This window comes from Somniosus microcephalus, unplaced genomic scaffold, assembly GCF_052327205.1.
Source record: "Somniosus microcephalus isolate GS21.2 unplaced genomic scaffold, FLI_Smic_1.0 unresolved_chr4, whole genome shotgun sequence".
In the NCBI taxonomy this organism is placed as follows: domain Eukaryota; kingdom Metazoa; phylum Chordata; class Chondrichthyes; order Squaliformes; family Somniosidae; genus Somniosus; species Somniosus microcephalus.
Window position 1 is genome coordinate 56,585,776 of NW_028225182.1, and position 25,053 is coordinate 56,610,828.

At 57.9% G+C, this 25,053-nt stretch overlaps 1 protein-coding gene across 3 annotated transcripts in view; it reads right to left on the reverse strand.

Annotated features, from left to right (window-relative positions):
• Positions 1-755: 755 nt before the first annotated feature.
• Positions 756-25,053, reverse strand: part of LOC147091133 (serrate RNA effector molecule homolog B-like) — a 39,035-nt gene continuing 14,737 nt past the window's right edge. For all 3 annotated transcript variants that reach the window (XM_085977598.1, XM_085977596.1, XM_085977597.1), the window contains exons 6-10: positions 14,077-14,246; positions 11,221-11,396; positions 9,336-9,518; positions 7,021-7,153; positions 756-907 (exon numbers count right to left, since the gene is read on the reverse strand). In XM_085977598.1, coding sequence (XP_085833724.1) covers positions 771-907; positions 7,021-7,153; positions 9,336-9,518; positions 11,221-11,396; positions 14,077-14,246 — 799 coding nt within the window. In that variant the 3' untranslated portion in view covers positions 756-770. The remainder of the gene's footprint in view (positions 908-7,020; positions 7,154-9,335; positions 9,519-11,220; positions 11,397-14,076; positions 14,247-25,053) is intronic.

A 25,053-nucleotide genomic window follows, 5' to 3' on the forward strand; every position in this document is an offset into this window, starting at 1 on the left:
TAGCCCATTTGGCCCTCCGCCATTCAATAAGATCATGGCTGATCTCTCTCATCTCCACTTTCCTGCACTCTCCCCATATCCCTCGATTCCCTTAATAGTCAAAAATCTCTCGATCTCAGCCTTGAATATACTCAATGACTGAGCCTCCTCAGCCCTCTGGGGTAGAGAATTCCAAAGATTCACCGCCCTCTGAGTGAAGAAATTCCTCCTCATCTCAGACTTAAATTCCTGACCCCTTATTCTGAGACTGTGACCCCTGGTTCTAGACTCCCCAGCCAGGGGAAACATCCTCCCTGCATCTACGCTGCCAAGCCCTGTAAGAATTTTGTACGTTTCAATGAGATCACAGAGCAACAGAGATAGTGTTCTCGCGGTGAGGCACTATACTCACCCAGTCCATGTAACCATTGATCTAAAGACTCGGTTATGTTGAGTCATTTTGCTCTATCGGGTAAACAGGACGTCAACGTTTCCCATTTTTAAGAAAGCTCCCTCAGTTTGCAATTCACAAGAGGGTGACAGATGAGGAAGGCTCCACTGAGCTGCCTCAATTGCTTTGCTCTGGGGAGGTGGGTGCGCTGTAGCCCGGACAGCCCAATGGCTTGCTTGGCCCCCCATCAGAGGGCATCAAGAGTCAAGAATGTGGTGTGGGACTGTACTCAACAAGTAGAGCAGACAGCACAGGGTAGGGCATGAGGCCAAACTCAAGACACCCAGCTGGGATTAGCCAAGTCAACCCAGGCCAGGAATGGGATGGGAGCTGCTCCAGTCTACGTGGTCCTGTATCGCACCAGGCACGGCATTACCCACGAGGCCATCGGGGAGCTGAGCCTGACACGGAGCCCACGCTGGTTAAAGAGCGACTTACCTTCTTTCTCAGCCTTCTCGTCCTCTGGCTTCGGTTTCCCTGTACGAAAATAAAGGAGAACTGAAACATCAGCACTATGATCAATTCATCCGCATTAAACAAACTTCTCGGACTTAAAATAGAGGGAAGAGAGAGACGAACAAAGGGAGCAGGTGGTCCTGGTTTGGGGAGAGAGGGAAAGGGAGCAGGTGGTCCTGGTTTGGGGAGAGGGGGAAAGGGAGCAGGTGGTCCTGGTTTGGGGAGAGGGGGAAAGGGAGCAGGTGGTCCGGGTTTGGGGACAGGGGGAAAGGGAGCAGGTGGTCCTGGTTTGGGGAGAGGGGGAAAGGGAGCAGGTGGTCCTGGTTTGGGGAGAGGGGGAAAGGGAGCAGGTGGTCCTGGTTTGGGGAGAGAGGGAAAGGGAGCAGGTGGTCCTGGTTTGGGAAGAGGGGGAAAGGGAGCAGGTGGTCCTGGTTTGGGGAGAGGGGGAAAGGGAGCAGGTGGTCCTGGTTTGGGGAGAGGGGGAAAGGGAGCAGGTGGTCCTGGTTTGGGGAGAGGGGGAAAGGGAGCAGGTGGTCCTGGTTTGGGGGGAGGGGGAAAGGGAGCAGGTGGTCCTGGTTTGGGGAGAGAGGGAAAGGGAGCAGGTGGTCCTGGTTTGGGGAGAGGGGGAAAGGGAGCAGGTGGTCCTGGTTTGGGGAGAGGGGGAAAGGGAGCAGGTGGTCCTGGTTTGGGGAGAGGGGGAAAGGGAGCAGGTGGTCCTGGTTTGGGGACAGGGGGAAAGGGAGCAGGTGGTCCTGGTTTGGGGAGAGAGGGAAAGGGAGCAGGTGGTCCTGGTTTGGGGACAGGGGGAAAGGGAGCAGGTGGTCCTGGTTTGGGGAGAGGGGGAAAGGGAGCAGGTGGTCCTGGTTTGGGGAGAGGGGGAAAGGGAGCAGGTGGTCCTGGTTTGGGGAGAGGGGGAAAGGGAGCAGGTGGTCCTGGTTTGGGGACAGAGGGAAAGGGAGCAGGTGGTCCTGGTTTGGGGAGAGAGGGAAAGGGAGCAGGTGGTCCTGGTTTGGGGACAGAGGGAAAGGGAGCAGGTGGTCCTGGTTTGGGGACAGAGGGAAAGGGAGCAGGTGGTCCTGGTTTGGGGAGAGGGGGAAAGGGAGCAGGTGGTCCTGGTTTGGGGACAGAGGGAAAGGGAGCAGGTGGTCCTGGTTTGGGGAGAGAGGGAAAGGGAGCAGGTGGTCCTGGTTTGGGGAGAGGGGGAAAGGGAGCAGGTGGTCCTGGTTTGGGGAGAGGGGGAAAGGGAGCAGGTGGTCCTGGTTTGGGGACAGAGGGAAAGGGAGCAGGTGGTCCTGGTTTGGGGACAGAGGGAAAGGGAGCAGGTGGTCCTGGTTTGGGGAGAGGGGCAAAGGGAGCAGGTGGTCCTGGTTTGGGGAGAGAGGGAAAGGGAGCAGGTGGTCCTGGTTTGGGGAGAGGGGGAAAGGGAGCAGGTGGTCCTGGTTTGGGGAGAGAGGGAAAGGGAGCAGGTGGTCCTGGTTTGGGGAGAGGGGGAAAGGGAGCAGGTGGTCCTGGTTTGGGGACAGGGGGAAAGGGAGCAGGTGGTCCTGGTTTGGGGAGAGGGGGAAAGGGAGCAGGTGGTCCTGGTTTGGGGAGAGAGGGAAAGGGAGCAGGTGGTCCTGGTTTGGGGAGAGGGGGAAAGGGAGCAGGTGGTCCTGGTTTGGGGAGAGGGGGAAAGGGAGCAGGTGGTCCTGGTTTGGGGAGAGGGGGAAAGGGAGCAGGTGGTCCTGGTTTGGGGAGAGAGGGAAAGGGAGCAGGTGGTCCTGGTTTGGGGACAGAGGGAAAGGGAGCAGGTGGTCCTGGTTTGGGGAGAGGGGGAAAGGGAGCAGGTGGTCCTGGTTTGGGGAGAGAGGGAAAGGGAGCAGGTGGTCCTGGTTTGGGGAGAGGGGGAAAGGGAGCAAGTGGTCCTGGTTTGGGGACAGGGGGAAAGGGAGCAGGTGGTCCTGGTTTGGGGAGAGGGGGAAAGGGAGCAGGTGGTCCTGGTTTGGGGAGAGGGAGAAAGGGAGCAGGTGGTCCTGGTTTGGGGAGAGGGGGAAAGGGAGCAGGTGGTCCTGGTTTGGGGAGAGGGGGAAAGGGAGCAGGTGGTCCTGGTTTGGGGGGAGGGGGAAAGGGAGCAGGTGGTCCTGGTTTGGGGAGAGGGGGAAAGGGAGCAGGTGGTCCTGGTTTGGGGGGAGGGGGAAAGGGAGCAGGTGGTCCTGGTTTGGGGAGAGGGGGAAAGGGAGCAGGTGGTCCTGGTTTGGGGAGAGAGGGAAAGGGAGCAGGTGGTCCTGGTTTGGGAAGAGGGGGAAAGGGAGCAGGTGGTCCTGGTTTGGGGAGAGGGGGAAAGGGAGCAGGTGGTCCTGGTTTGGGGAGAGAGGGAAAGGGAGCAGGTGGTCCTGGTTTGGGGAGAGAGGGAAAGGGAGCAGGTGGTCCTGGTTTGGGGAGAGGGGGAAAGGGAGCAGGTGGTCCTGGTTTGGGGAGAGGGGGAAAGGGAGCAGGTGGTCCTGGTTTGGGGAGAGAGGGAAAGGGAGCAGGTGGTCCTGGTTTGGGGAGAGGGGGAAAGGGAGCAGGTGGTCCTGGTTTGGGGAGAGGGGGAAAGGGAGCAGGTGGTCCTGGTTTGGGGAGAGAGGGAAAGGGAGCAGGTGGTCCTGGTTTGGGGAGAGGGGGAAAGGGAGCAGGTGGTCCTGGTTTGGGGAGAGGGGGAAAGGGAGCAGGTGGTCCTGGTTTGGGGAGAGAGGGAAAGGGAGCAGGTGGTCCTGGTTTGGGGAGAGGGGGAAAGGGAGCAGGTGGTCCTGGTTTGGGGAGAGGGGGAAAGGGAGCAGGTGGTCCTGGTTTGGGGAGAGAGGGAAAGGGAGCAGGCGGTCCTGGTTTGGGGGGAGGGGGAAAGGGAGCAGGCGGTCCTGGTTTGGGGAGAGGGGGAAAGGGAGCAGGTGGTCCTGGTTTGGGGAGAGGGGGAAAGGGAGCAGGTGGTCCTGGTTTGGGGAGAGAGGGAAAGGGAGCAGGTGGTCCTGGTTTGGGGAGAGAGGGAAAGGGAGCAGGTGGTCCTGGTTTGGGGGGAGGGGGAAAGGGAGCAGGTGGTCCTGGTTTGGGGAGAGGGGGAAAGGGAGCAGGTGGTCCTGGTTTGGGGAGAGAGGGAAAGGGAGCAGGTGGTCCTGGTTTGGGGAGAAGGGGAAAGGGAGCAGGTGGTCCTGGTTTGGGGAGAGGGGGAAAGGGAGCAGGTGGTCCTGGTTTGGGGAGAGGGGAAAGGGAGCAGGTGGTCCTGGTTTGGGGAGAGAGGGAAAGGGAGCAGGTGGTCCTGGTTTGGGGAGAGGGGGAAAGGGAGCAGGTGGTCCTGGTTTGGGGAGAGAGGGAAAGGGAGCAGGTGGTCCTGGTTTGGGGAGAGGGGGAAAGGGAGCAAGTGGTCCTGGTTTGGGGAGAGGGGGAAAGGGAGCAGGTGGTCCTGGTTTGGGGGGAGGGGGAAAGGGAGCAGGTGGTCCTGGTTTGGGGAGAGGGGGAAAGGGAGCAAGTGGTCCTGGTTTGGGGAGAGGGGTAAAGGGAGCAAGTGGTCCTGGTTTGGGGAGAGGGGGAAAGGGAGCAGGTGGTCCTGGTTTGGGGAGAGGGAGAAAGGGAGCAGGTGGTCCTGGTTTGGGGAGAGGGGGAAAGGGAGCAGGTGGTCCTGGTTTGGGGAGAGGGGGAAAGGGAGCAGGTGGTCCTGGTTTGGGGAGAGGGAGAAAGGGAGCAGGTGGTCCTGGTTTGGGGAGAGGGGGAAAGGGAGCAAGTGGTCCTGGTTTGGGGAGAGAGGGAAAGGGAGCAGGTGGTCCTGGTTTGGGGAGAGAGGGAAAGGGAGCAGGTGGTCCTGGTTTGGGGACAGGGGGAAAGGGAGCAGGTGGTCCTGGTTTGGGGAGAGGGGGAAAGGGAGCAGGTGGTCCTGGTTTGGGGAGAGGGGGAAAGGGAGCAGGTGGTCCTGGTTTGGGGAGAGGGGGAAAGGGAGCAGGTGGTCCTGGTTTGGGGAGAGAGGGAAAGGGAGCAGGTGATCCTGGTTTGGGGAGAGGGGGAAAGGGAGCAGGTGGTCCTGGTTTGGGGAGAGGGGGAAAGGGAGCAGGTGGTCCTGGTTTGGGGAGAGGGAGAAAGGGAGCAGGTGGTCCTGGTTTGGGGAGAGGGGGAAAGGGAGCAGGTGGTCCTGGTTTGGGGAGAGAGGGAAAGGGAGCAGGTGGTCCTGGTTTGGGGAGAGAGGGAAAGGGAGCAGGTGGTCCTGGTTTGGGGAGAGGGGGAAAGGGAGCAAGTGGTCCTGGTTTGGGGAGAGGGGGAAAGGGAGCAGGTGGTCCTGGTTTGGGGGGAGGGGGAAAGGGAGCAGGTGGTCCTGGTTTGGGGAGAGGGGGAAAGGGAGCAAGTGGTCCTGGTTTGGGGAGAGAGGGAAAGGGAGCAGGTGGTCCTGGTTTGGGGAGAGAGGGAAAGGGAGCAGGTGGTCCTGGTTTGGGGAGAGGGGGAAAGGGAGCAAGTGGTCCTGGTTTGGGGAGAGGGGGAAAGGGAGCAGGTGGTCCTGGTTTGGGGGGAGGGGGAAAGGGAGCAGGTGGTCCTGGTTTGGGGAGAGGGGGAAAGGGAGCAAGTGGTCCTGGTTTGGGGAGAGGGGGAAAGGGAGCAAGTGGTCCTGGTTTGGGGAGAGGGGGAAAGGGAGCAGGTGGTCCTGGTTTGGGGAGAGGGAGAAAGGGAGCAGGTGGTCCTGGTTTGGGGAGAGAGGGAAAGGGAGCAGGTGGTCCTGGTTTGGGGAGAGAGGGAAAGGGAGCAGGTGGTCCTGGTTTGGGGAGAGGGGGAAAGGGAGCAGGTGGTCCTGGTTTGGGGAGAGGGGGAAAGGGAGCAAGTGGTCCTGGTTTGGGGAGAGAGGGAAAGGGAGCAGGTGGTCCTGGTTTGGGGGGAGGGGGAAAGGGAGCAGGTGGTCCTGGTTTGGGGAGAGGGAGAAAGGGAGCAGGTGGTCCTGGTTTGGGGAGAGGGGGAAAGGGAGCAGGTGGTCCTGGTTTGGGGAGAGGGAGAAAGGGAGCAGGTGGTCCTGGTTTGGGGAGAGGGGGAAAGGGAGCAGGTGGTCCTGGTTTGGGGAGAGGGAGAAAGGGAGCAGGTGGTCCTGGTTTGGGGAGAGGGGGAAAGGGAGCAGGTGGTCCTGGTTTGGGGAGAGGGGGAAAGGGAGCAGGTGGTCCTGGTTTGGGGAGAGGGGGAAAGGGAGCAGGTGGTCCTGGTTTGGGGAGAGGGGGAAAGGGAGCAGGTGGTCCTGGTTTGGGGAGAGGGGGAAAGGGAGCAGGTGGTCCTGGTTTGGGGACAGGGGGAAAGGGAGCAGGTGGTCCTGGTTTGGGGAGAGAGGGAAAGGGAGCAGGTGATCCTGGTTTGGGGAGAGAGGGAAAGGGAGCAAGTGGTCCTGGTTTGGGATCCCGATGGCGGGGGGAGTCCAGAACCAGGGGTCACAGTCTAAGGATAAGGGGTAAGCCATTTAGGACAGAGATGAGGAGGAATTTCTTCACCCAGAGAGTGGTGAACCTGTGGAATTCTCTACCACAGAAGGCAGTTGAGGCCAATTCATTAAATATATTGAAGAAGGAGTTAGATATATTTCTTAAGGCTAAAGGGATCAAGGGATATGGGGAGAAAGCAGGGACCGGGTACTGAATTTGGATGATCAGCCATGATCTCATTAAATGGTGGAGCAGGCTCGAGGGGCCGAATGGCCTCCTCCTGCTCCTATCTTCTATGTTTCTATGAGAGCCCCGGCCCTGTGAGGGCGGTTTGCTCAGTGATTGCTGGCCTTCGTGGGGTGTTGCATGTGGTGTGAAACCCACTGCTCTGTGGCTGGGCTAGCATACCGCACCCCTGTGATTTCCTCGTGTGTAAGACTCAATTACTCACCGCCCCGACCAGCAGAGGCATTGATTTCGACAGAGGAAGGATGAAGAGCAAAAAGGATGTGGTACTGGGAGTTTAATGACTGGGGCTGTTCACAAGCATGAGACTTAGAAGTGAAGGAATCTGAATGTCGATCCATGAAGATACTTTGGGGCGCGGATGGGATTAAATACACCCAAAGTCTATTACTCGGGGCGCTCAAGGCCGCTCCAACGCTTCTCTCTCCAATCCGCAGCGCAGAAACACTGAACCGCTTTATCTCTCCATGGTCATGACCTAAATCCTTACAGTACCTGAGTCGGCTTCCTCTGTTCTTTCCACGTCTGGTGGGACGACTTCAGGCTCAGATTCCGAGTCGGAGGCCGTAGCGTCGTCCTCATCGTAACTATCATCGCCGCTGCGCTTCCTCTTCCGCTTCTTCCCGGCCTGGAAATGGCACGGTAAAAGTCGTCACCTCAGCAAGCCACCACCCCACGTCAAACCCTGGCAGTCAAAGCAGCTGGCCGACGCTCCACTGAGCTTGGAGGCTGCTCGACAACCGACGGCTCAGCTGGCCGACGCTCCACTGAGCTGGAGGCTGCTCGACAACCGACGGCTCAGCTGGCCGACGCTCCACTGAGCTGGAGGCTGCTCGACAACCGACGGCTCAGCTGGCCGACGCTCCACTGAGCTGGAGGCTGCTCGACAACCGACGGCTCAGCTGGCCGACGCTCCACTGAGCTCGAGGCTGCTCGACAACCGACGGCTCAGCTGGCCGACGCTCCACTGAGCTTGGAGGCTGCTCGACAACCGACGGCTCAGCTGGCTGATGCTCCACTGAGCTCGAGGCTGCTCGACAACCGACGGCTCAGCTGGTTAAAGGCAGTAATGTACCATCAATAGGCATCGGGCACGGTCCTCAGTGGTTTAAGGGGTGATTTGATTTGCGGAATTGATAGGGTGGATAGAAAACCTTTCCCACTGGTGGGGGGAGTCTAGGGACAAGGGGACAGAACCCTAAAATCCGAGCCAGGCCGTTCAGGAGAGAAGTTTGGAAACACATCTTCACACAAAGTGTGGTCGAAGTGTGGAACTCTCTCCCACCAAAAGCAGCAGATGCGAGCTCAATCAATCATTTTAAATCTGAGATTTTAGCTAGCCAAGGGTATTAAGAGATATGGAGCCATGGCACATGGATGGAGTTAGGATACAGATCAGCCCCGATCTCATTGAATGGCGGAACAGGCTTGAAGGGCTGAACGGCCTCCCCCTGTTCCTGTGTAACAGGCTCGAGGGGCTGAACGGCCTCCTCCTGTTCCTGTGTAACAGGCTCGAGGGGCTGAATGGCCTCCTCCTGTTCCTGTGTAACAGGCTCGAGGGGCTGAATGGGCCTCCTCCTGTTCCTGTGTAACAGGCTCGAGGGGCTGAATGGCCTCCTCCTGTTCCTGTGTAACAGGCTCGAGGGGCTGAATGGCCTGCTCCTGTTCCTGTGTAACAGGCTCGAGGGGCTGAATGGGCCTCCTCCTGTTCCTGTGTAACAGGCTCGAGGGGCTGAATGGGCCTCCTCCTGTTCCTGTGTAACAGGCTCGAGGGGCTGAATGGCCTGCTCCTGTTCCTGTGTAACAGGCTCGAGGGGCTGAATGGGCCTCCTCCTGTTCCTGTGTAACAGGCTCGAAGAGCTGAATGGCCTGCTCCTGTTCCTGTGTAACAGGCTCGAGGGGCTGAATGGGCCTCCTCCTGTTTCTGTTTAACAGGCTCGAGGGGCTGAATGGCCTGCTCCTGTTCCTGTGTAACAGGCTCGAGGGGCTGAATGGCCTGCTCCTGTTCCTGTGTAACAGGCTCGAGGGGCTGAATGGGCTCCTCCTGTTCCTGTGTAACAGGCTCGAGGGGCTGAATGGGCCTCCTCCTGTTCCTGTGTAACAGGCTCGAGGGGCTGAATGGCCTGCTCCTGTTCCTGTGTAACAGGCTCGAGGGGCTGAATGGGCCTCCTCCTGTTCCTGTGTAACAGGCTCGAAGAGCTGAATGGCCTGCTCCTGTTCCTGTGTAACAGGCTCGAGGGGCTGAATGGCCTGCTCCTGTTCCTGTGTAACAGGCTCGAGGGGCTGAATGGGCTCCTCCTGTTCCTGTGTAACAGGCTCGAGGGGCTGAATGGGCTCCTCCTGTTCCTGTGTAACAGACTCAAGGGGCTGAATGGCCTCCTCCTGTTCCTGTGTAACAGACTCAAGGGGCTGAATAGCCTCCTCCTGTTGCTACATTTGCTCAGTAAGCAGAGCTCAGATGGGATGGCAGTGACCCAGGCTAGGGTGGGACAGAATCAGCTGGGGTCCTCTCTGCTCCTGATCGCTACCCAGCAACCGCTCCAAAGCTCGTCGACTAGATTCTGGATGGGAAAGGGACCGAGCTCGGCTGTGAAGCTGCTGTTTGGCCTTGCACAGAATCCCAGCAAACTCGGTGCCTGTGGGGGATGCAGGGAGCCGGGGCTTTGCTCGTTCCTCAATGGAACCTCCACCCACACACCCCCACCCAAGTAAGCATTAATTGTAAACAGTGAGACAACAGCTGGCCAAGTAGCAGTGGGATCGTGACACGCACAGCACGCCGAGAGGACAGCAATAACTGAACAAACCACCTTCACAGGCGCGGGGCTCTCCTTGGCTGGCTCGCACGGTTCAACCTCATCCTTCTCTTCCCCCTCTTCGCCCTTGTCCTCCTCCTCCTCCTCCTCCTCCTCCTCCTCGGGCAGCTCTTTTGATTTGCTGTCTTCTTTGTCCTGCTGCACCTTCTCCTCTTCTGCCTGCTCACTGTTTTCTGCCTGGGTGGGGAAGGAAACCAATTCACAGAGTGAAGCCCACTTCATTGCGCGCCAGTTAAGCGCACACTTCTTGAACACGTCGATCCCGCACACGCGCAGGTTCAGAGTGCTGGGGACAATTTGCGCACAGCAAGCTCCCACTACCAGCAATGTGATAATGATCAGATCATCTGTTTTTAGGTATTGGATGAGGTATAAATATAGAACTCCCCTGCTCTTCTTCGAAATAGTGGCCTTTTACGTCCATCTGAGAGGGCAGACGCGGCCTTGGTTTTACATCTCATCCGAAAGACGGCACCTCCTACAGTGCAGCGCTCCCTCAGTACTGCCCCTCCGACAGTGCGGCGCTCCCTCAGTACTGCCCCTCCGACAGTGCGGCGCTCCCTCAGTACTGCCCCTCCGACAGTGCGGCGCTCCCTCAGTACTGCCCCTCCGACAGTGCGGCGCTCCCTCAGTACTGCCCCTCCGACAGTGCGGCGCTCCCTCAGTACTGCCCCTCCGACAGTAGAACACTCCCTCAGTACTGCCCCTCCGACAGTGCGGCGCTCCCTCAGCACTGCCCCTCCGACAGTGCGGCGCTCCCTCAGCACTGCTCCTCCGACAGTGCGGCGCTCCCTCAGCACTGCCCCTCCGACAGTGCGGCGCTCCCTCAGCACTGCCCCTCCGACAGTGCGGCGCTCCCTCAGCACTGCTCCTCCGACAGTGCGGCGCTCCCTCAGCACTGCCCCTCCGACAGTGCAGCGCTCCCTCAGTACAGCCCCTCTGACAGTGCGGCGCTCCCTCAGTACTGCCCCTCCGACAGTGCGGCGCTCCCTCAGTACTGCTCCTCTGACAGTGCAGCGCTCCCTCAGTACTGCCCCTTCGACAGTGCAGCGCTCCCTCAGTACTGACCCTCCGGCAGTGCGGCGCTCCTCAGTACTGCCCCTCCGACAGTGCAGCGCTCCCTCAATACTGCCCCTCCGACAGTGCGGCACTCCCTCAGTACTGCGCTCCCTCAGTACTGTCCCTCCGACAGCGCGGCGCTCCCTCAGTACTGCCCCTCCGACAGTGCGGCACTCCCTCAGTACTGCCCCTCCGACAGCGCGGCACTCCCTCAGTACTGCCCCTCCGACAGTGCGGCACTCCCTCAGTACTGCCCCTCCGACAGTGCGGCACTCCCTCAATACTGCCCCTCCGACAGTGCGGCACTCCCTCAATACTGCCCCTCCGACAGTGCGGCGCTCCCTCAGTACTGCCCCTCCGACAGTGCGGCACTCCCTCAGTACTGCCCCTCCGACAGTGCGGCACTCCCTCAGTACTGCCCCTCCGACAGTGCGGCACTCCCTCAGTACTGCCCCTCCGACAATGCAGCGCTCCCTCAGTACTGCCCCTCCGACAGTGCGGCGCTCCCTCAGTACTGCCCCTCCGACAGTGCGGCACTCCCTCAGTACTGCCCCTCCGACAGTGCGGCGCTCCCTCAGTATCGCACTGGAGAATGTCGGCCTGGATTATGGGCTCGAGTCTCTGGAGTGGGGCTTGAAGCCACGACCTTCTGACTCAGAGGCAAGAGTGCTGCCCACTGTGCCATGCGCCACCTCGTTAACATTACATCAATAAACCAGGGACAGAGGGGTAGAACGGCACTTTACATTTTATAGCAATTATACTTTGTTGTGTTTCAAGTCAAGCCTTCCATCACCAGGAATAATGAGAACGCGATTACCTTTTTGATGTCTTCGTCTTTCTCTTCCTTCTCTTTCTCCACCGTCTTCCTGTCGTTCTCCAAGATCCGCACCTCTTCCTTCTTTGCAAGCTCCAGTTTTTCTGTCTTTTCCTCCTCGTCCTCCAGCTCCAGAATTTTCACGTCGATTTCCGTGCCACCCTCCATCTTTATGACAGCTGCCAGTCGGAGAGAGAGCCGGGAGAGGTTTATTTTTAAAGTGGGCGCGATCGGAGGCGCTCGCATCCACTGCTTACATCAGTCAAATTAGAAGCTACACTCGTCTGGGTTACCTCAATATCCCTGGGCTGGGGTCACGGGCTAAAATGAAATTGACTTTCTCCAGCGCCTTTCACCACTTCAGGACGTCCCAAAGCGCTTCACAGCCAGTAAAGTATTTTTGAATTATAGTCACTGTTGTAATGTAGGAAACGTGGCAGCTAATATGCGCACAGCAAGCTCCCACAAACAGCAATGTGATAGTGACCAGATAATCTGTTTTAGTGATGTTGTTTGGGGGATAACCATTGGCCCCAGGACACCGGGGAGAACTCCCCTGCTCTTCTTCGAAATAGTGACCGTGGGATCTTTTACGTCCGCCGGAGAGAGCAGACAGGGCCTCGGTTTAACGTCTCATCTCAAAGACGGCATCTCCGACAGTGCACGCTTCCTCAGTACTGCACCTCCGACAGTGCGGTGCTCCCCCAGTACTGCCCCTCCGACAGTGCAGCACTCCCCCAGTACAGCCCCTCCGACAGTGCGGCGCTCCCCAGTACTGCCCCTCCGACAGTGCGGCGCTCCCTCAGTACTGCCCCTCCGACAGTGTGGCGCTCCCTCAGTACTGCCCCTCCGACAGTGCGGCGCTCCCTCAGTACTGCCCCTCCGACAGTGCGGCGCTCCCTCAGTACTGCCCCTCCGACAGTGTGGCGCTCCCTCAGTACTGCCCCTCCGACAGTGCGGCGCTCCCTCAGTACTGCCCCTCCGACAGTGCGGCGCTCCCTCAGTACTGCCCCTCCGACAGTGCAGCGCTCCCTCAGTACTGCCCCTCCGACAGTGCAGCACTCCCTCAGTACTGCCCCTCTGACAGTGCGGCGCTCCCTCAGTACTGCCCTTCCGACAGTGCGGCGCTCCCTCAGTACTGCCCCTCCGACAGTGCGGCGCTCCCTCAGTACTGCCCCTCCGACAGTGCGGCGCTCCCTCAGTACTGCCCCTCCGACAGTGCGGCGCTCCCTCAGTACTGCCCCTCCGACAGTGCGGCGCTCCCTCAGTACAGACCCTCCGACAGTGCGGCGCTCCCTCAGTACTGCCCCTCCGACAGTGCGGCGCTCCCTCAGTACTGCCCCTCCGACAGTGCGGCGCTCCCTCAGTACAGACCCTCCGACAGTGCGGCGCTCCCTCAGTACTGCCCCTCCGACAGTGCGGCGCTCCCTCAGTACTGCCCCTCTGACAGTGCGGCGCTCCCTCAGTACTGCCCCTCTGACAGTGCGGCGCTCCCTCAGTACTGCCCCTCTGACAGTGCGGCGCTCCCTCAGTACTGCCCCTCTGACAGTGCGGCGCTCCCTCAGTACTGCCCCTCCGACAGTGCGGCGCTCCCTCAGTACTGCCCCTCTGACAGTGCGGCGCTCCCTCAGTACTGCCCCTCTGACAGTGCGGCGCTCCCTCAGTACTGCCCCTCCGACAGTGCGGCGCTCCCTCAGTACTGCCCCTCTGACAGTGTGGCGCTCCCTCAGTACTGCCCCTCTGACAGTGCGGCGCTCCCTCAGTACTGCCCCTCTGACAGTGCGGCGCTCCCTCAGTACTGCCCCCCCTCAGTACTGCCCCTCCGACAGTGCGGCGCTCCCTCAGTACTGCCCCTCCGACAGTGCAGCACTCCCCCAGTACAGCCCCTCCGACAGTGCGGCGCTCCCTCAGTACTGCCCCTCTGACAGTGCGGCGCTCCCTCAGTACTGCCCCTCTGACAGTGCGGCGCTCCCTCAGTACTGCCCCTCTGACAGTGCAGCACTCCCTCAGTACTGCCCCTCTGACAGTGCGGCGCTCCCTCAGTACTGCCCCTCTGACAGTGCGGCGCTCCCTCAGTACTGCCCCTCCGACAGTGCGGCGCTCCCTCAGTACTGCCCCTCCGACAGTGCGGCGCTCCCTCAGTACTGCCCCTCTGACAGTGCGGCGCTCCCTCAGTACTGCCCCTCCGACAGTGCGGCGCTCCCTCAGTACTGCCCCTCTGACAGTGCGGCGCTCCCTCAGTACTGCCCCTCTGACAGTGCGGCGCTCCCTCAGTACTGCCCCCCCTCAGTACTGCCCCTCCGACAGTGCGGCGCTCCCTCAGTACTGCCCCTCCGACAGTGCAGCACTCCCCCAGTACAGCCCCTCCGACAGTGCGGCGCTCCCTCAGTACTGCCCCTCTGACAGTGCGGCGCTCCCTCAGTACTGCCCCTCCGACAGTGCGGCGCCCCCTCAGTACTGCCCCCCCTCAGTACTGCCCCTCTGACAGTGCGGCGCTCCCTCAGTACTGCCCCTCTGACAGTGCGGCGCCCCCTCAGTACTGCCCCCCCTCAGTACTGCCCCTCTGACAGTGCGGCGCTCCCTCAGTACTGCCCCTCCGACAGTGCGGCGCTCCCTCAGTACTGCCCCTCCGACAGTGCGGCGCTCCCTCAGTACCGGCACTGGAAGTGTCAGCCTGGAATTTGCGCTCTAGTCTCTGGAGTGGGACTCCATTTCGATCACCGGTCCTTTGTGAATATAAGCAGGCCTTTCTAACCCAAACTAGATGCAGTTTTCTGCTGCGAGTCCACGCTGAATATGGAACTGATTGGGAAGATCCGAGAGAACGAGAAAGACGGCAAGATAACAAACAACAATTACCGGCGTCTAAAGCCTTCATGATGATATTGGCTTTATCGATGTCGAGCGAGAGGCCGTCGAACCAGCCGTGCTCCATCAGGTAGCAGTATACACTGAGCCGTGTACGCAGGCCATAGTCAGCCTCCTGCTTGCGTTTGCCAGCTTCGTCCGGGTGGTACTTCGAGCGGAACCTTTAGAAAGGCAGAGACAAGCGATAGTGAGTACTAATCGGAGCGTGGAGCAGACGCAAATGTTGCAGTAAGTTCAAAGGAAAACATGCAGCAAGCAGGGATTCGCCAGAGGGGGGGGGGAAAGATTAAACAAGGCAGGATAACCACTGGACTGCAATTTGAGGGTTTTTAAATACTGGCCTCTATTGTAATGGCATTAAATTACACTCTTGTTGTCTGGCGTGGGTGTGGGGAACACTGCTTTTCAACAAGTTACCACGGTCTAGGCGGGGCAGTGACTTTGTAATCGGTCCTGTCGCTCAGACTGGGGTGCACACCCAGCCAGTCTGATGGGGCGACAGCGGCTGCCAGCTGACTGTAAAGGTTCGACGTGAAACCAGAGCCCGCCCTAGCTCCTGGTGCGCTCGTCCCCCAGCGCTGCGCGTCACCCAAGAGCACTGGTGGGCTGGAGCAGGACACAGTCCGGCTGGGATAGTGAGGTCGGGGAGGGAGCGAGGGTGTGTTATTGGGGCAGTGCAGGAGTTTTTGCTTCGCTTCTGGCCATGCTGTGCTTGACGGAACGGAGTTGCAGTCCCCACGCAGATATCCCTCACCTTTAACAGTGCAAACTCTGCAATTCAGCTATTAATATTTGTGTCTGACTGGGTCATTTATTGGTGCTGAGCAAGTAATGTAGAGTTATTGTTCAAATGTCAGAATATCTATTCCCATGTCAAACGCTGCCATAATGCCCAGAGGGGAACTGGATCCCGATTTCCTTTAAAATGCAGCTCTGACACAAGGGCCGGTACTGCAGGATTATTTGACTCCAATTTATAGGATCACAGCTAAATGGAAGTGTTGCCACACAGTACAACACACAGGAAGAGGCCATTCCGCCCCTCCGGCCTGCTCCACCATTCAATTCGATCTAGGCTGATCTGTACCTCAACCCCGTTGACCCGCCTTAGCGCTGCATGTCCCTCGACTCCCCTTTACCCATCAATAATTTAGCGATTTCAGTCTTGAAAGCTCCAATGATCCCCCAGCATCCACAGCCTTTTGGGGAGGGCGGGTGGCTGGAGAGAGGAGTGTTTCAGATTTCTACTAACCTTAGTGCCGAAAAAGTGCTTCCCGATTTCCCTCCTAAATGGCCTGGCTCAAAGATTAAGATTATGGTCCTCTCATTCCTGGGAGCGGAGGGGAGAGATGACTACATGAAGCCCAAGAGTGGTTTCATCAGTATCTTATCACTGAGGTGAGTCTTTTTTTTAATTATTCGTTCCTGGGGTGTGGGCGTCGCTGGCAAGGCCAGCATTTATTGCCCATCTCTAGTTGCCCTCGAGCAGGGGGTGGTGAGCCGCAAGTCTTGCCTTGTAATACACTCCTACTCCACCGTCCCCCCCAAAGTATACTGGGGTACGGTTTCATGAGCAATCAGTGCCATCCCCACTATCTCACTCAGGTGCCCATCGTTCTCACGTGCTTCACCGCCTCGTCTGAAGACAGCAGCCAACACTGGTAGGCTATTCAATCCGAATAGTCAGCAGGGATCACTGAATAGAGGAGGACCCACAGGCATTTAAAACCAACTCTAGTGTCCCCAGAAGATTAGGGTGTGACCTAATCGGGGTGTTGAAGATGATTAAAGGAGTTGATCGGGTGGAGAGAGAGAAACTATTTCCTCTGGTGGGGGGAGTCCAGAACAAGGGGGCAGAACCTTAAAATTAGAGCCAGGCCGTTCAGGGGTGATGTCAGGAAGCACTTCTTCACACAAAGGGTGGTGGAAATCTGGAACTCTCGCCCCCAAAAAGCTGTCGAGGCCGGGGGTCAATTGGAAATTTCAAAACTGAGATTGATAGATTTTTGTTAGGTAAGGGTATTAAGGGTTACGGAACCGAGGCGGGTAGATGGAGTTAAGATACAGATCGGCCACGATCTCATTGAATGGCGGAGCAGGCTCGAGGGGCTCAATGTCAGTCAGTGCTCCCAACAACTGTCGTCCTCTCTTCCCCTCACAGGACAGAGGGTGGAGGCGAGAGAGGTCGAAGGGCGGAAGCGAGAGGTCGGAGGCGAGAGAGGTCGGAGGCTTAAAGGAGGAGAGGGAGAGACGGAGAGGTTTAGGGAGGGAATTCCAGAGCTCGGGGCCCAGGCAGCTGAAGGCACGGCCGCCAATGGTGGAGCGATTAAAATCGGGGGATGCACGAGAGGCCAGAGATCTCGGGGGACTGGAGGAGATTACAGAGGTAGTAGGGAGGGGAGCGAGGCCATGGAGGGATTTGAAAACAAGGATGAGAATTTTAAAATCGAGGTGTTGCTTAACTGGGAGCCAATGTAGGTCAGCGAGCACAGGGGTGATGGGCGAACGGGACTTGGTGCGAGTTAGGACACGGGCAGCCGAGTTTTGGATGACCTCAAGTTTACGTAGGGTGGAATGTGGGAGGCCAGCCAGGAGTGCGTTGGAAGAGTCGAGTCTAGAGGTAACAAAGGCCCGGACAAGGGTTTCAGCAGCGGATGAGCTGAGGCAGGAGCGGAGACGGGCGATGTTACCGAGGTGGAACGGGGCAGTCTTAGTCCTAAAAAAAAAGGATTCACGAGCTAAGAACAGGCGAGGACGGCTATTCAGATCATACAGTCCCACCATCACAGCATCCAGTTGGTGCTGGATAGTGTGGAATTCCTACCTTGCTTATTTCATTCCCTCTGGGAAATCCCAAACAGAATCAACAGACATCAGTTAAAGAGAGAGAAAAAAACCCTAGCGAAAGAACATGAACAAATCACCAATTTAATTTCTTGTGCTTTTTTTTTAAAAATCCTTTTACTTCAAGAATTATTGTTTTGGCAGCTTACGTACGGATAAAATAATAATACTTAGGTGTCGAAGTCATCTCGAAGAATCTCAAGTGTGCGAGCGAGCGTTTTGTAGATTCTTTTCATTACCAGTGATTTGGACCCTCACTAACTAAGCACTAAGACTTTGGGATTACTAGACACTGCATTGTGCGCAGCGTGAGGCTAACTAGCTGTTCTCAGGACAAGGCTTTCCACTGTAGCGTGCCAGGATTTGCTTCAGATGTGCTCTCCTGCACCTTATTTTCGAAGGGGGGGAAGAAAGGTGTCAGAATTAACATTATACAAAACGAAAAAAAGACTACAAACTCCAGATAACAAAAGGACAAAAAATTAAGAGGTTAGTTAGTCAGCCATACTTTGCCCTCCAGTTCTTCGAGAGGCACACACGAGCTACAATGCTGCGCCCTACTTTAGAAACATGCCCACTGTTTCTTCTGACAAATGGAGCAAAATATCCGAGAGAGAGAGATGAATGTGCGAGTGGTTTGGATCTCATCTGCAAGCTTCCAGATTTCAATATACAGGAAACTCTCTCTTAACCGGCAAAATTCAGGAGTAGGTTCAGGTAAGTTTTATTATATATTAGTGGCCGTGTAACAGGGACTTCTGGATCTGTGGCCGTGTAACCGGGGTTCCTGCACCTGTGGCCGTGTAACCGGGGTTCCTGCACCTGTGGCCGTGTAACCGGGGTTCCTGCACCTGTGGCCGTGTAACCGGGGTTCCTGCACCTGTGGCCGTGTAACCGGGGCTCCTGCACCTGTGGCCGTGCAACAGGGACTCCTGGATCTGTGGCCGTGTAACCGGGGTTCCTGCACCTGTGGCCGTGCAACCGGGGTTCCTGCACCTGTGGCCGTGCAACCGGGGTTCCTGCACCTGTGGCCGTGCAACCGGTGTTCCTGCACCTGTGGCCGTGCAACAGGGACTCCTGCACAAGTGCCGTGTAACCGGGGTTCCTGCACCAGTGGCCGTGCAACAGGGACTCCTGCACAAGTGCCGTGTAACCGGGGTTCCTGCACCTGTGGCCGTGCAACAGGGACTCCTGCACAAGTGCCGTGTAACCGGGGTTCCTGCACCTGTGGCCGTGTAACCGGGGTTCCTGCACCTGTGGCTGTGCAACCGGGGTTCCTGCACCTGTGGCCGTGCAACCGGGGTTCCTGCACCTGTGGCCGTGCAACTGGGGTTCCTGCACCTGTGGCCGTGTAACCGGGGTTCCTGCGCCTGTGGCCGTGTAACCGGGGTTCCTGCACCTGTGGCCGTGTAACCGGGGTTCCTGCACCTGTGGCCGTGCAACCGGGGTTCCTGGATCTGTGGCCGTGTAACCGGGGCTCCTGCACCTGTGGCCGTGTAAGGGGCTCTCGTACCTTGATAAGTATACCTCTCTGTAATCCGGACTTTTTGATCAACCGGCACCAGGCCGGTCCCGTCGGTGCCGGATAGAAAAGAGTTTCCTGTAATCGGGTGCATCATTGCCACAGTCGCAAAAATCCTCACTACGTCCTGGGACAGTGATCGGGCCGTTCGGAGATTCACCCATTCCTGGGGACAGAGATCGGGCCGTTCGGAGATTCACCCATTCCTGGGACAGTGATCGGGCCGTTCGGAGATTCACCCCGTCACGGGACAGTGATCAGGCTGTCTCGGTTTATCTGATTTCTCCCACCCCGCCGACACTGCTCACCAAACATTCAATGAAGATCTGACACCCCAAGTTTTCTTCCGTGGCATTTTCTCCAGCGCCCCTTCTCCTGCGGGGAGCCGCCCATCGCCCTCTGGGATCGCACTCGCGCCAGCCTTTGAGCCGAAGCACTGAGTGCCAGCAGGCTATTGGGCCATGAAGGCCGTCGCCGCCAAAACCTAGCCCTGTCCTCGCCCGCTGACCACACCCCCTGTGCACATGCCAGCATGGCTCCCAAGACTGGAGACCAGGAGTGGCTGATCTTCTACCTCACCTGCACAATCCCCATATCCCTAGATTCCCTTCATATCCAAAAATCTATCGATCTCGGCCTTGAATATACTCAACGACTGAGCCTCCACAGCCCTCTGGGGCAGAGAATTCCAAAGATTCACAACCCTGAGTGAAGAAATTCCTCCTCATCTCAGTCCTAAATGGCCGACCCTTTATCCTGAGACTGTGACCCCTGGTTCTAGACTCCCCAGCCAGGGGAAACATCCTCCCTGCATCTACCCTGTCAATCCCTCTAACTTTTTCCAATTCTGACGAAAGGTCATCGACCTGAAACATTAACTCTGGTTCTCTCTCCACAGATGCTGCCTGACCTGCTGAGTGTCTCCAGCATTTTTTTTTTTTTAATTCGTTTTATGGGATCTGGGCGCTGCTGGCAAGGCCAGCATTTGTTGTCCATCCCTAATTGCCCCTTGAGAAGGTGGTGGTGAGCCGCCTTCTTGAACCGCTGCAGTCCGTGTGGTGAAGGTACTCCCACAGTGCTGTTAGGGAGGGAGTTCCAGGATTTGGACCCACCCACGATGAAGGAACGGCCGATATATTTCCAAGTCAGGATGGTGTGTGACTTGGAGGGGAACTTGGAGCTGGTGGTGTTCCCATGTTCTGTTTTTATTCCAGCACTGTTACTGCTACACCAAGTAGGCCTGATTTTAAGTCTCTGTACTCTCGATTTAAATGGTGGCCTAAAGGTTAAGGGGTGATCTGATTGAAGTTTTCAGGATATTAAGGGGAACAGATTGGGTAGATAGAGAGAAACTATTTCCGCTGGTTGGGGATTCTCGGACTAGGGGGCAAAGTCTAAGAATTAGAGCCAGACCTTTCAGGAGTGAGGTTAGGAAACACTTCTACACACAAAGGGTGGGAGAAGTTTGGAACTCTCTTCTGCAAATGGCAATTAATGCTGGATCAACTGTTAATTTTAAATCAGAGATTGATGGATTTTTGTTAACTAAAGGTATTAAGGGATATGGGCCAAAGGCAGGTCAGCCATGATCTCATAGAATGGCAGAACAGGCTCAAGGGGCTGAATGGCCTCCTCCTGTTCCTGTGTAACAGGCTTGAGGGGCTGAATGGGCCTCCTCCTGTTCCTGTGTAACAGGCTCGAGGGGCTGAATGGGCCTCCTCCTGTTCCTGTGTAACAGGCTCAAAGGACTGAATGGCCTCCTCCTGTTCCTGTGTAACAGGCTCGAGGAGCTGAATGGCCTCCTCCTGTTCCTGTGTAACAGGCTCGAAGGACTGAATGGCCTCCTCCTGTTCCTGTGTAACAGGCTCGAAGGACTGAATGGCCTCCTCCTGTTCCTGTGTAACAGGCACGAGGGGCTGAATGGCCTCCTCCTGTTCCTGTGTAACAGGCTCAAGGGGCTGAATGGCCTCCTCCTGTTCCTGTGTAACAGGCTCGAGGGGCTGAATGGCCTCCTCCTGTTCCTGTGTAATAGGCTCGAGGGGGATGAATGGGCCGCCTCCTGTTCCTGTGTAACAGGCTCGAGGGGGCTGAATGGCCTCATCCTGTTCCTGTGTAACAGGCTCGAGGGGCTGAATGGCCTCCTCCTGTTCCTGTGTAACAGGCTCGAGGGGCTGAATGGCCTCCTCCTGTTCCTGTGTAACAGGCACGAGGGGCTGAATGGTCCTCCTCCTGTTCCTGTGTAACAGGCTCGAGGGGCTGAATGGCCTCCTCCTGTTCCTGTGTAATAGGCTCGAGGGGGCTGAATGGCCTCCTCCTGTTCCTAAAATGTTATTGCCCCCCGTGCAGCCATAGCTCAGCTGGTGTGCAGGCGGTGGGGCTAAAAGACAAAATACACCATGTTGAGGGAGAAGGAAGGATTGAAACCGGTGTCCTACAGTGTGGAAGCAATATGAAATCCAAACGCTCTGCACACACCTCTGTCAAGTTACTGTCCTACATCACAGCCAGGGAGAGAGATGCCACACCCACATCACCCGCCGTCAGCGAGAATTCATCACTGCCCACAAACACCACAGCGCCGACGGAGCAACACAACTGGGGAGAGCTGGGCCGATTGTTAAACACGGGGCCGGGAGAACTTCGGAAATCACAGGAGTTGCTCCCTCAGGCAGGCCGTGAATTCTAAAATCAGAAGGCATCCCGCTTTGAAACACAAACAGATGTATTTGCCAGCGGACTCCACTCCTGCTACCCTCACACAGCAATCGCACGTGGACATCAGAACCAATCGTCTGAGGCTCGGGGACTGACAGAACGACGGCTAGTCGAGGTTGACAGGGCGTACCGCTCCAGGCGAGCAGCCTCAAAGGAAAAGGACATTAATCGGAGGAGATCGTGTCAGACCTGTGGTTCCTTTTTTAATAGCGGTATCGCAGCCGGTGTGTTTCCAGAGTGGTGACACAGCGGTTAACCGTGTCGTGTATCTAATCCTCGCCCGTTTAACCGCAGCTTAGGAGAATGCAGACATGTCGCCACTGTCACACCCTCCTGGGGGCGGGGGGGCGAGGTGACAGCGCTGGCCGCTGCCTGTTCTCAAGCTCAGGGAGCGGTGCCCAGAGAGATCAGTCTGGCTATCAGCTATCCAGTGACTCCATGCTGGCCGAGGACGCCGACAGGATAAGCTGCACACATGGCCGAACAGCCAGCTGACATTTTGGGAGTTAGCTTGGGGGAACCATCCCAGGGCTGTTGTCACCATCAGAACTGTGTCGCAGCCAGTGCCAGTGCCTCAGGAGAGGGAGTGGAGCGAGACCGATCAGCACACGTAACGGTGCACGGGTTACAGTGAGCAGCTTGTACCGCGGCCTGACACAGCACACCAACACTCAGACCCCCGCACTCCCCGCAACACTCGATAACCCTAGTCAGACCCCCGCACTCCCCTCTACACCCGATAACCCCAGTCAGACCCCCGCACTCCCCTCTACACCCGATAACCCCAGTCAGACCCTCGCACTCCCCTCCACACTCGATGACCCCAGTACACCAGTCAGACCCTCGCACTCCCTCCACACTCGATAACCCCAGTACACCAGTCAGACCCTCGCACTCCCCTCCACACCCGATAACCCCAGTACACCAGTCAGACCCTCGCACTCCCCTCCACACCCGATAACCCCAGTACACCAGTCAGACCCTCGCACTCCCCTCCACACCCGATAACCCCAGTACACCAGTCAGACCCTCGCACTCCCCTCCACACCCGATAACCCCAGTACACCAGTCAGACCCTCGCACTCCCCTCTACACCCGATAACCCCAGTCAGACCCTCGCACTGCCCTCCACACTCGATAACCCCAGTACACCAGTCAGACCCTCGCACTCCCCTCCACACTCGATAACCCCAGTACACCAGTCAGACCCTCGCACTCCCCTCCACACCCGATAACCCCAGTACACCAGTCAGACCCTCGCACTCCCCTCCACACCCGATAACCCCAGTACACCAGTCAGACCCTCGCACTCCCCTCCACACCCGATAACCCCAGTACACCAGTCAGACCCTCGCACTCCCCTCTACACCCGATAACCCCAGTCAGACCCTCGCACTGCCCTCCACACTCGATAACCCCAGTACACCAGTCAGACCCTCGCACTCCCCTCCACACTCGATAACCCCAGTACACCAGTCAGAGCCTCGCACTCCCCTCCACACTCGATAACCCCAGTACACCAGTCAGACCCTCGCACTCCCCTCCACACTCGATAACCCCAGTACACCAGTCAGACCCTCGCACTCCCCTCCACACTCGATAACCCCAGTACACCAGTCAGACCCTCGCACTCCCCTCCACACTCGATAACCCCAGTACACCAGTCAGACCCTCGCACTCCCCTCCACACTCGACAACCCCAGTACACCAGTCAGACCCTCGCACTCCCCTCCACACTCGACAACCCCAGTACACCAGTCAGACCCTCGCACTCCCTCCACACTCGATAACCCCAGTACACGTCAGACCCTCGCACTCCCTCCACACTCGATAACCCCAGTACACCAGTCAGACCCTCGCACTCCCCTCCACTCCCGATAGCCCCAGTACACCAGTCAGACCCTCGCACTCCCCTCCACTCCCTCCACACTCGATAACCCCAGTACACCAGTCAGACCCCCGCACTCCCCTCCACACTCGATAACCCCAGTACACCAGTCAGACCCTCGCACTCCCCTCCACACTCGATAACCCCAGTACACCAGTCAGAGCCTCGCACTCCCCTCCACACTCAATAACCCCAGTACACCAGTCAGACCCTCGCACTCCCCTCCACACTCGATAACCCCAGTACACCAGTCAGACCCTCGCACTCCCCTCCACTCTCTCCACACTCGATAACCCCAGTACACCAGTCAGACCCTCGCACTCCCCTCCACACTCGATAACCCCAGTACACCAGGCAGACCCTCGCACTCCCCTCCACTCCCTCCACACTCGATAACCCCAGTACACCAGTCAGACCCTCGCACTCCCCTCCACACTCGATAACCCCAGTACACCAGTCAGACCCTCGCACTCCCCTCCACTCCCGATAGCCCCAGTACACCAGTCAGACCCTCGCACTCCCCTCCACTCCCTCCACACTCGATAACCCCAGTACACCAGTCTGACCCTCGCACTCCCCTCCACACTCGATAACCCCAGTACACCAGTCAGACCCTCGCACTCCCCTCCACTCCCGATAGCCCCAGTACACCAGTCAGACCCTCGCACTCCCCTCCACTCTCGATAACCCCAGTACACCAGTCTGACCCTCGCACTCCCCTCCACACTCGATAACCCCAGTACACCAGTCTGACCCTCGCACTCCCCTCCACTCCCTCCACACTCGATAACCCCAGTACACCAGTCAGACCCTCGCACTCCCCTCGCACTCCCCTCCACACTCGATAACCCCAGTACACCAGTCAGACCCTCGCACTCCCCTCCACACTCGATAACCCCAGTACACCAGTCTGACCCTCGCACTCCCCTCCACTCCCTCCACACTCGATAACCCCAGTACACCAGTCAGACCCTCGCACTCCCCTCCACACTCGATAACCCCAGTACACCAGTCAGACCCTCGCACTCCCCTCCACTCCCTCCACACTCGATAACCCCAGTACACCAGTCAGACCCTCGCACTCCCCTCCACTCCCGATAGCCCCAGTACACCAGTCAGACCCTCGCACTCCCCTCCACTCCCTCCACACTCGATAACCCCAGTACACCAGTCTGACCCTCGCACTCCCCTCCACACTCGATAACCCCAGTACACCAGTCTGACCCTCGCACTCCCCTCCACTCCCTCCACACTCGATAACCCCAGTACACCAGTCAGACCCTCGCACTCCCCTCCACACTCGATAACCCCAGTACACCAGTCAGACCCTCGCACTCCCCTCCACACTCGATAACCCCAGTACACCAGTCTGACCCTCGCACTCCCCTCCACTCCCTCCACACTCGATAACCCCAGTACACCAGTCAGACCCTCGCACTCCCCTCGCACTCCCCTCCACACTCGATAACCCCAGTACACCAGTCAGACCCTCGCACTCCCCTCCACACTCGATAACCCCAGTACACCAGTCAGACCCTCGCACTCCCCTCCACTCCCTCCACACTCGATAACCCCAGTACACCAGTCAGACCCTCGCACTCCCCTCCACTCCCTCACCCCAGTACACCAGTCAGACCCCCGCACTCCCCTCCACTCCCTCCACACTCGATAACCCCAGTACACCAGTCAGACCCTCGCACTCCCCTCCACACTCGATAACCCCAGTACACCAGTCAGACCCTCGCACTCCCCTCCACTCCCAGCAACACCTGGATACGGTGAGTGCCGTGACCAAGCATACCGCAAGTTGGGCAAAAGTTTCAATAAAACTGCAACAAAAGGACTTTGTTAGAGTCTGGAAAGAATCGACAGGTACCGGTAGAAAGCTCTGACATTACCGGGCAGTGCGGCTAGATTCTCAAAACCTGCAGCACAGCGAGTATTCCACCTTAAGCTCAAGTGCTCGATATTTTAACAAGAGGTACAAAAGCCCTCGGGG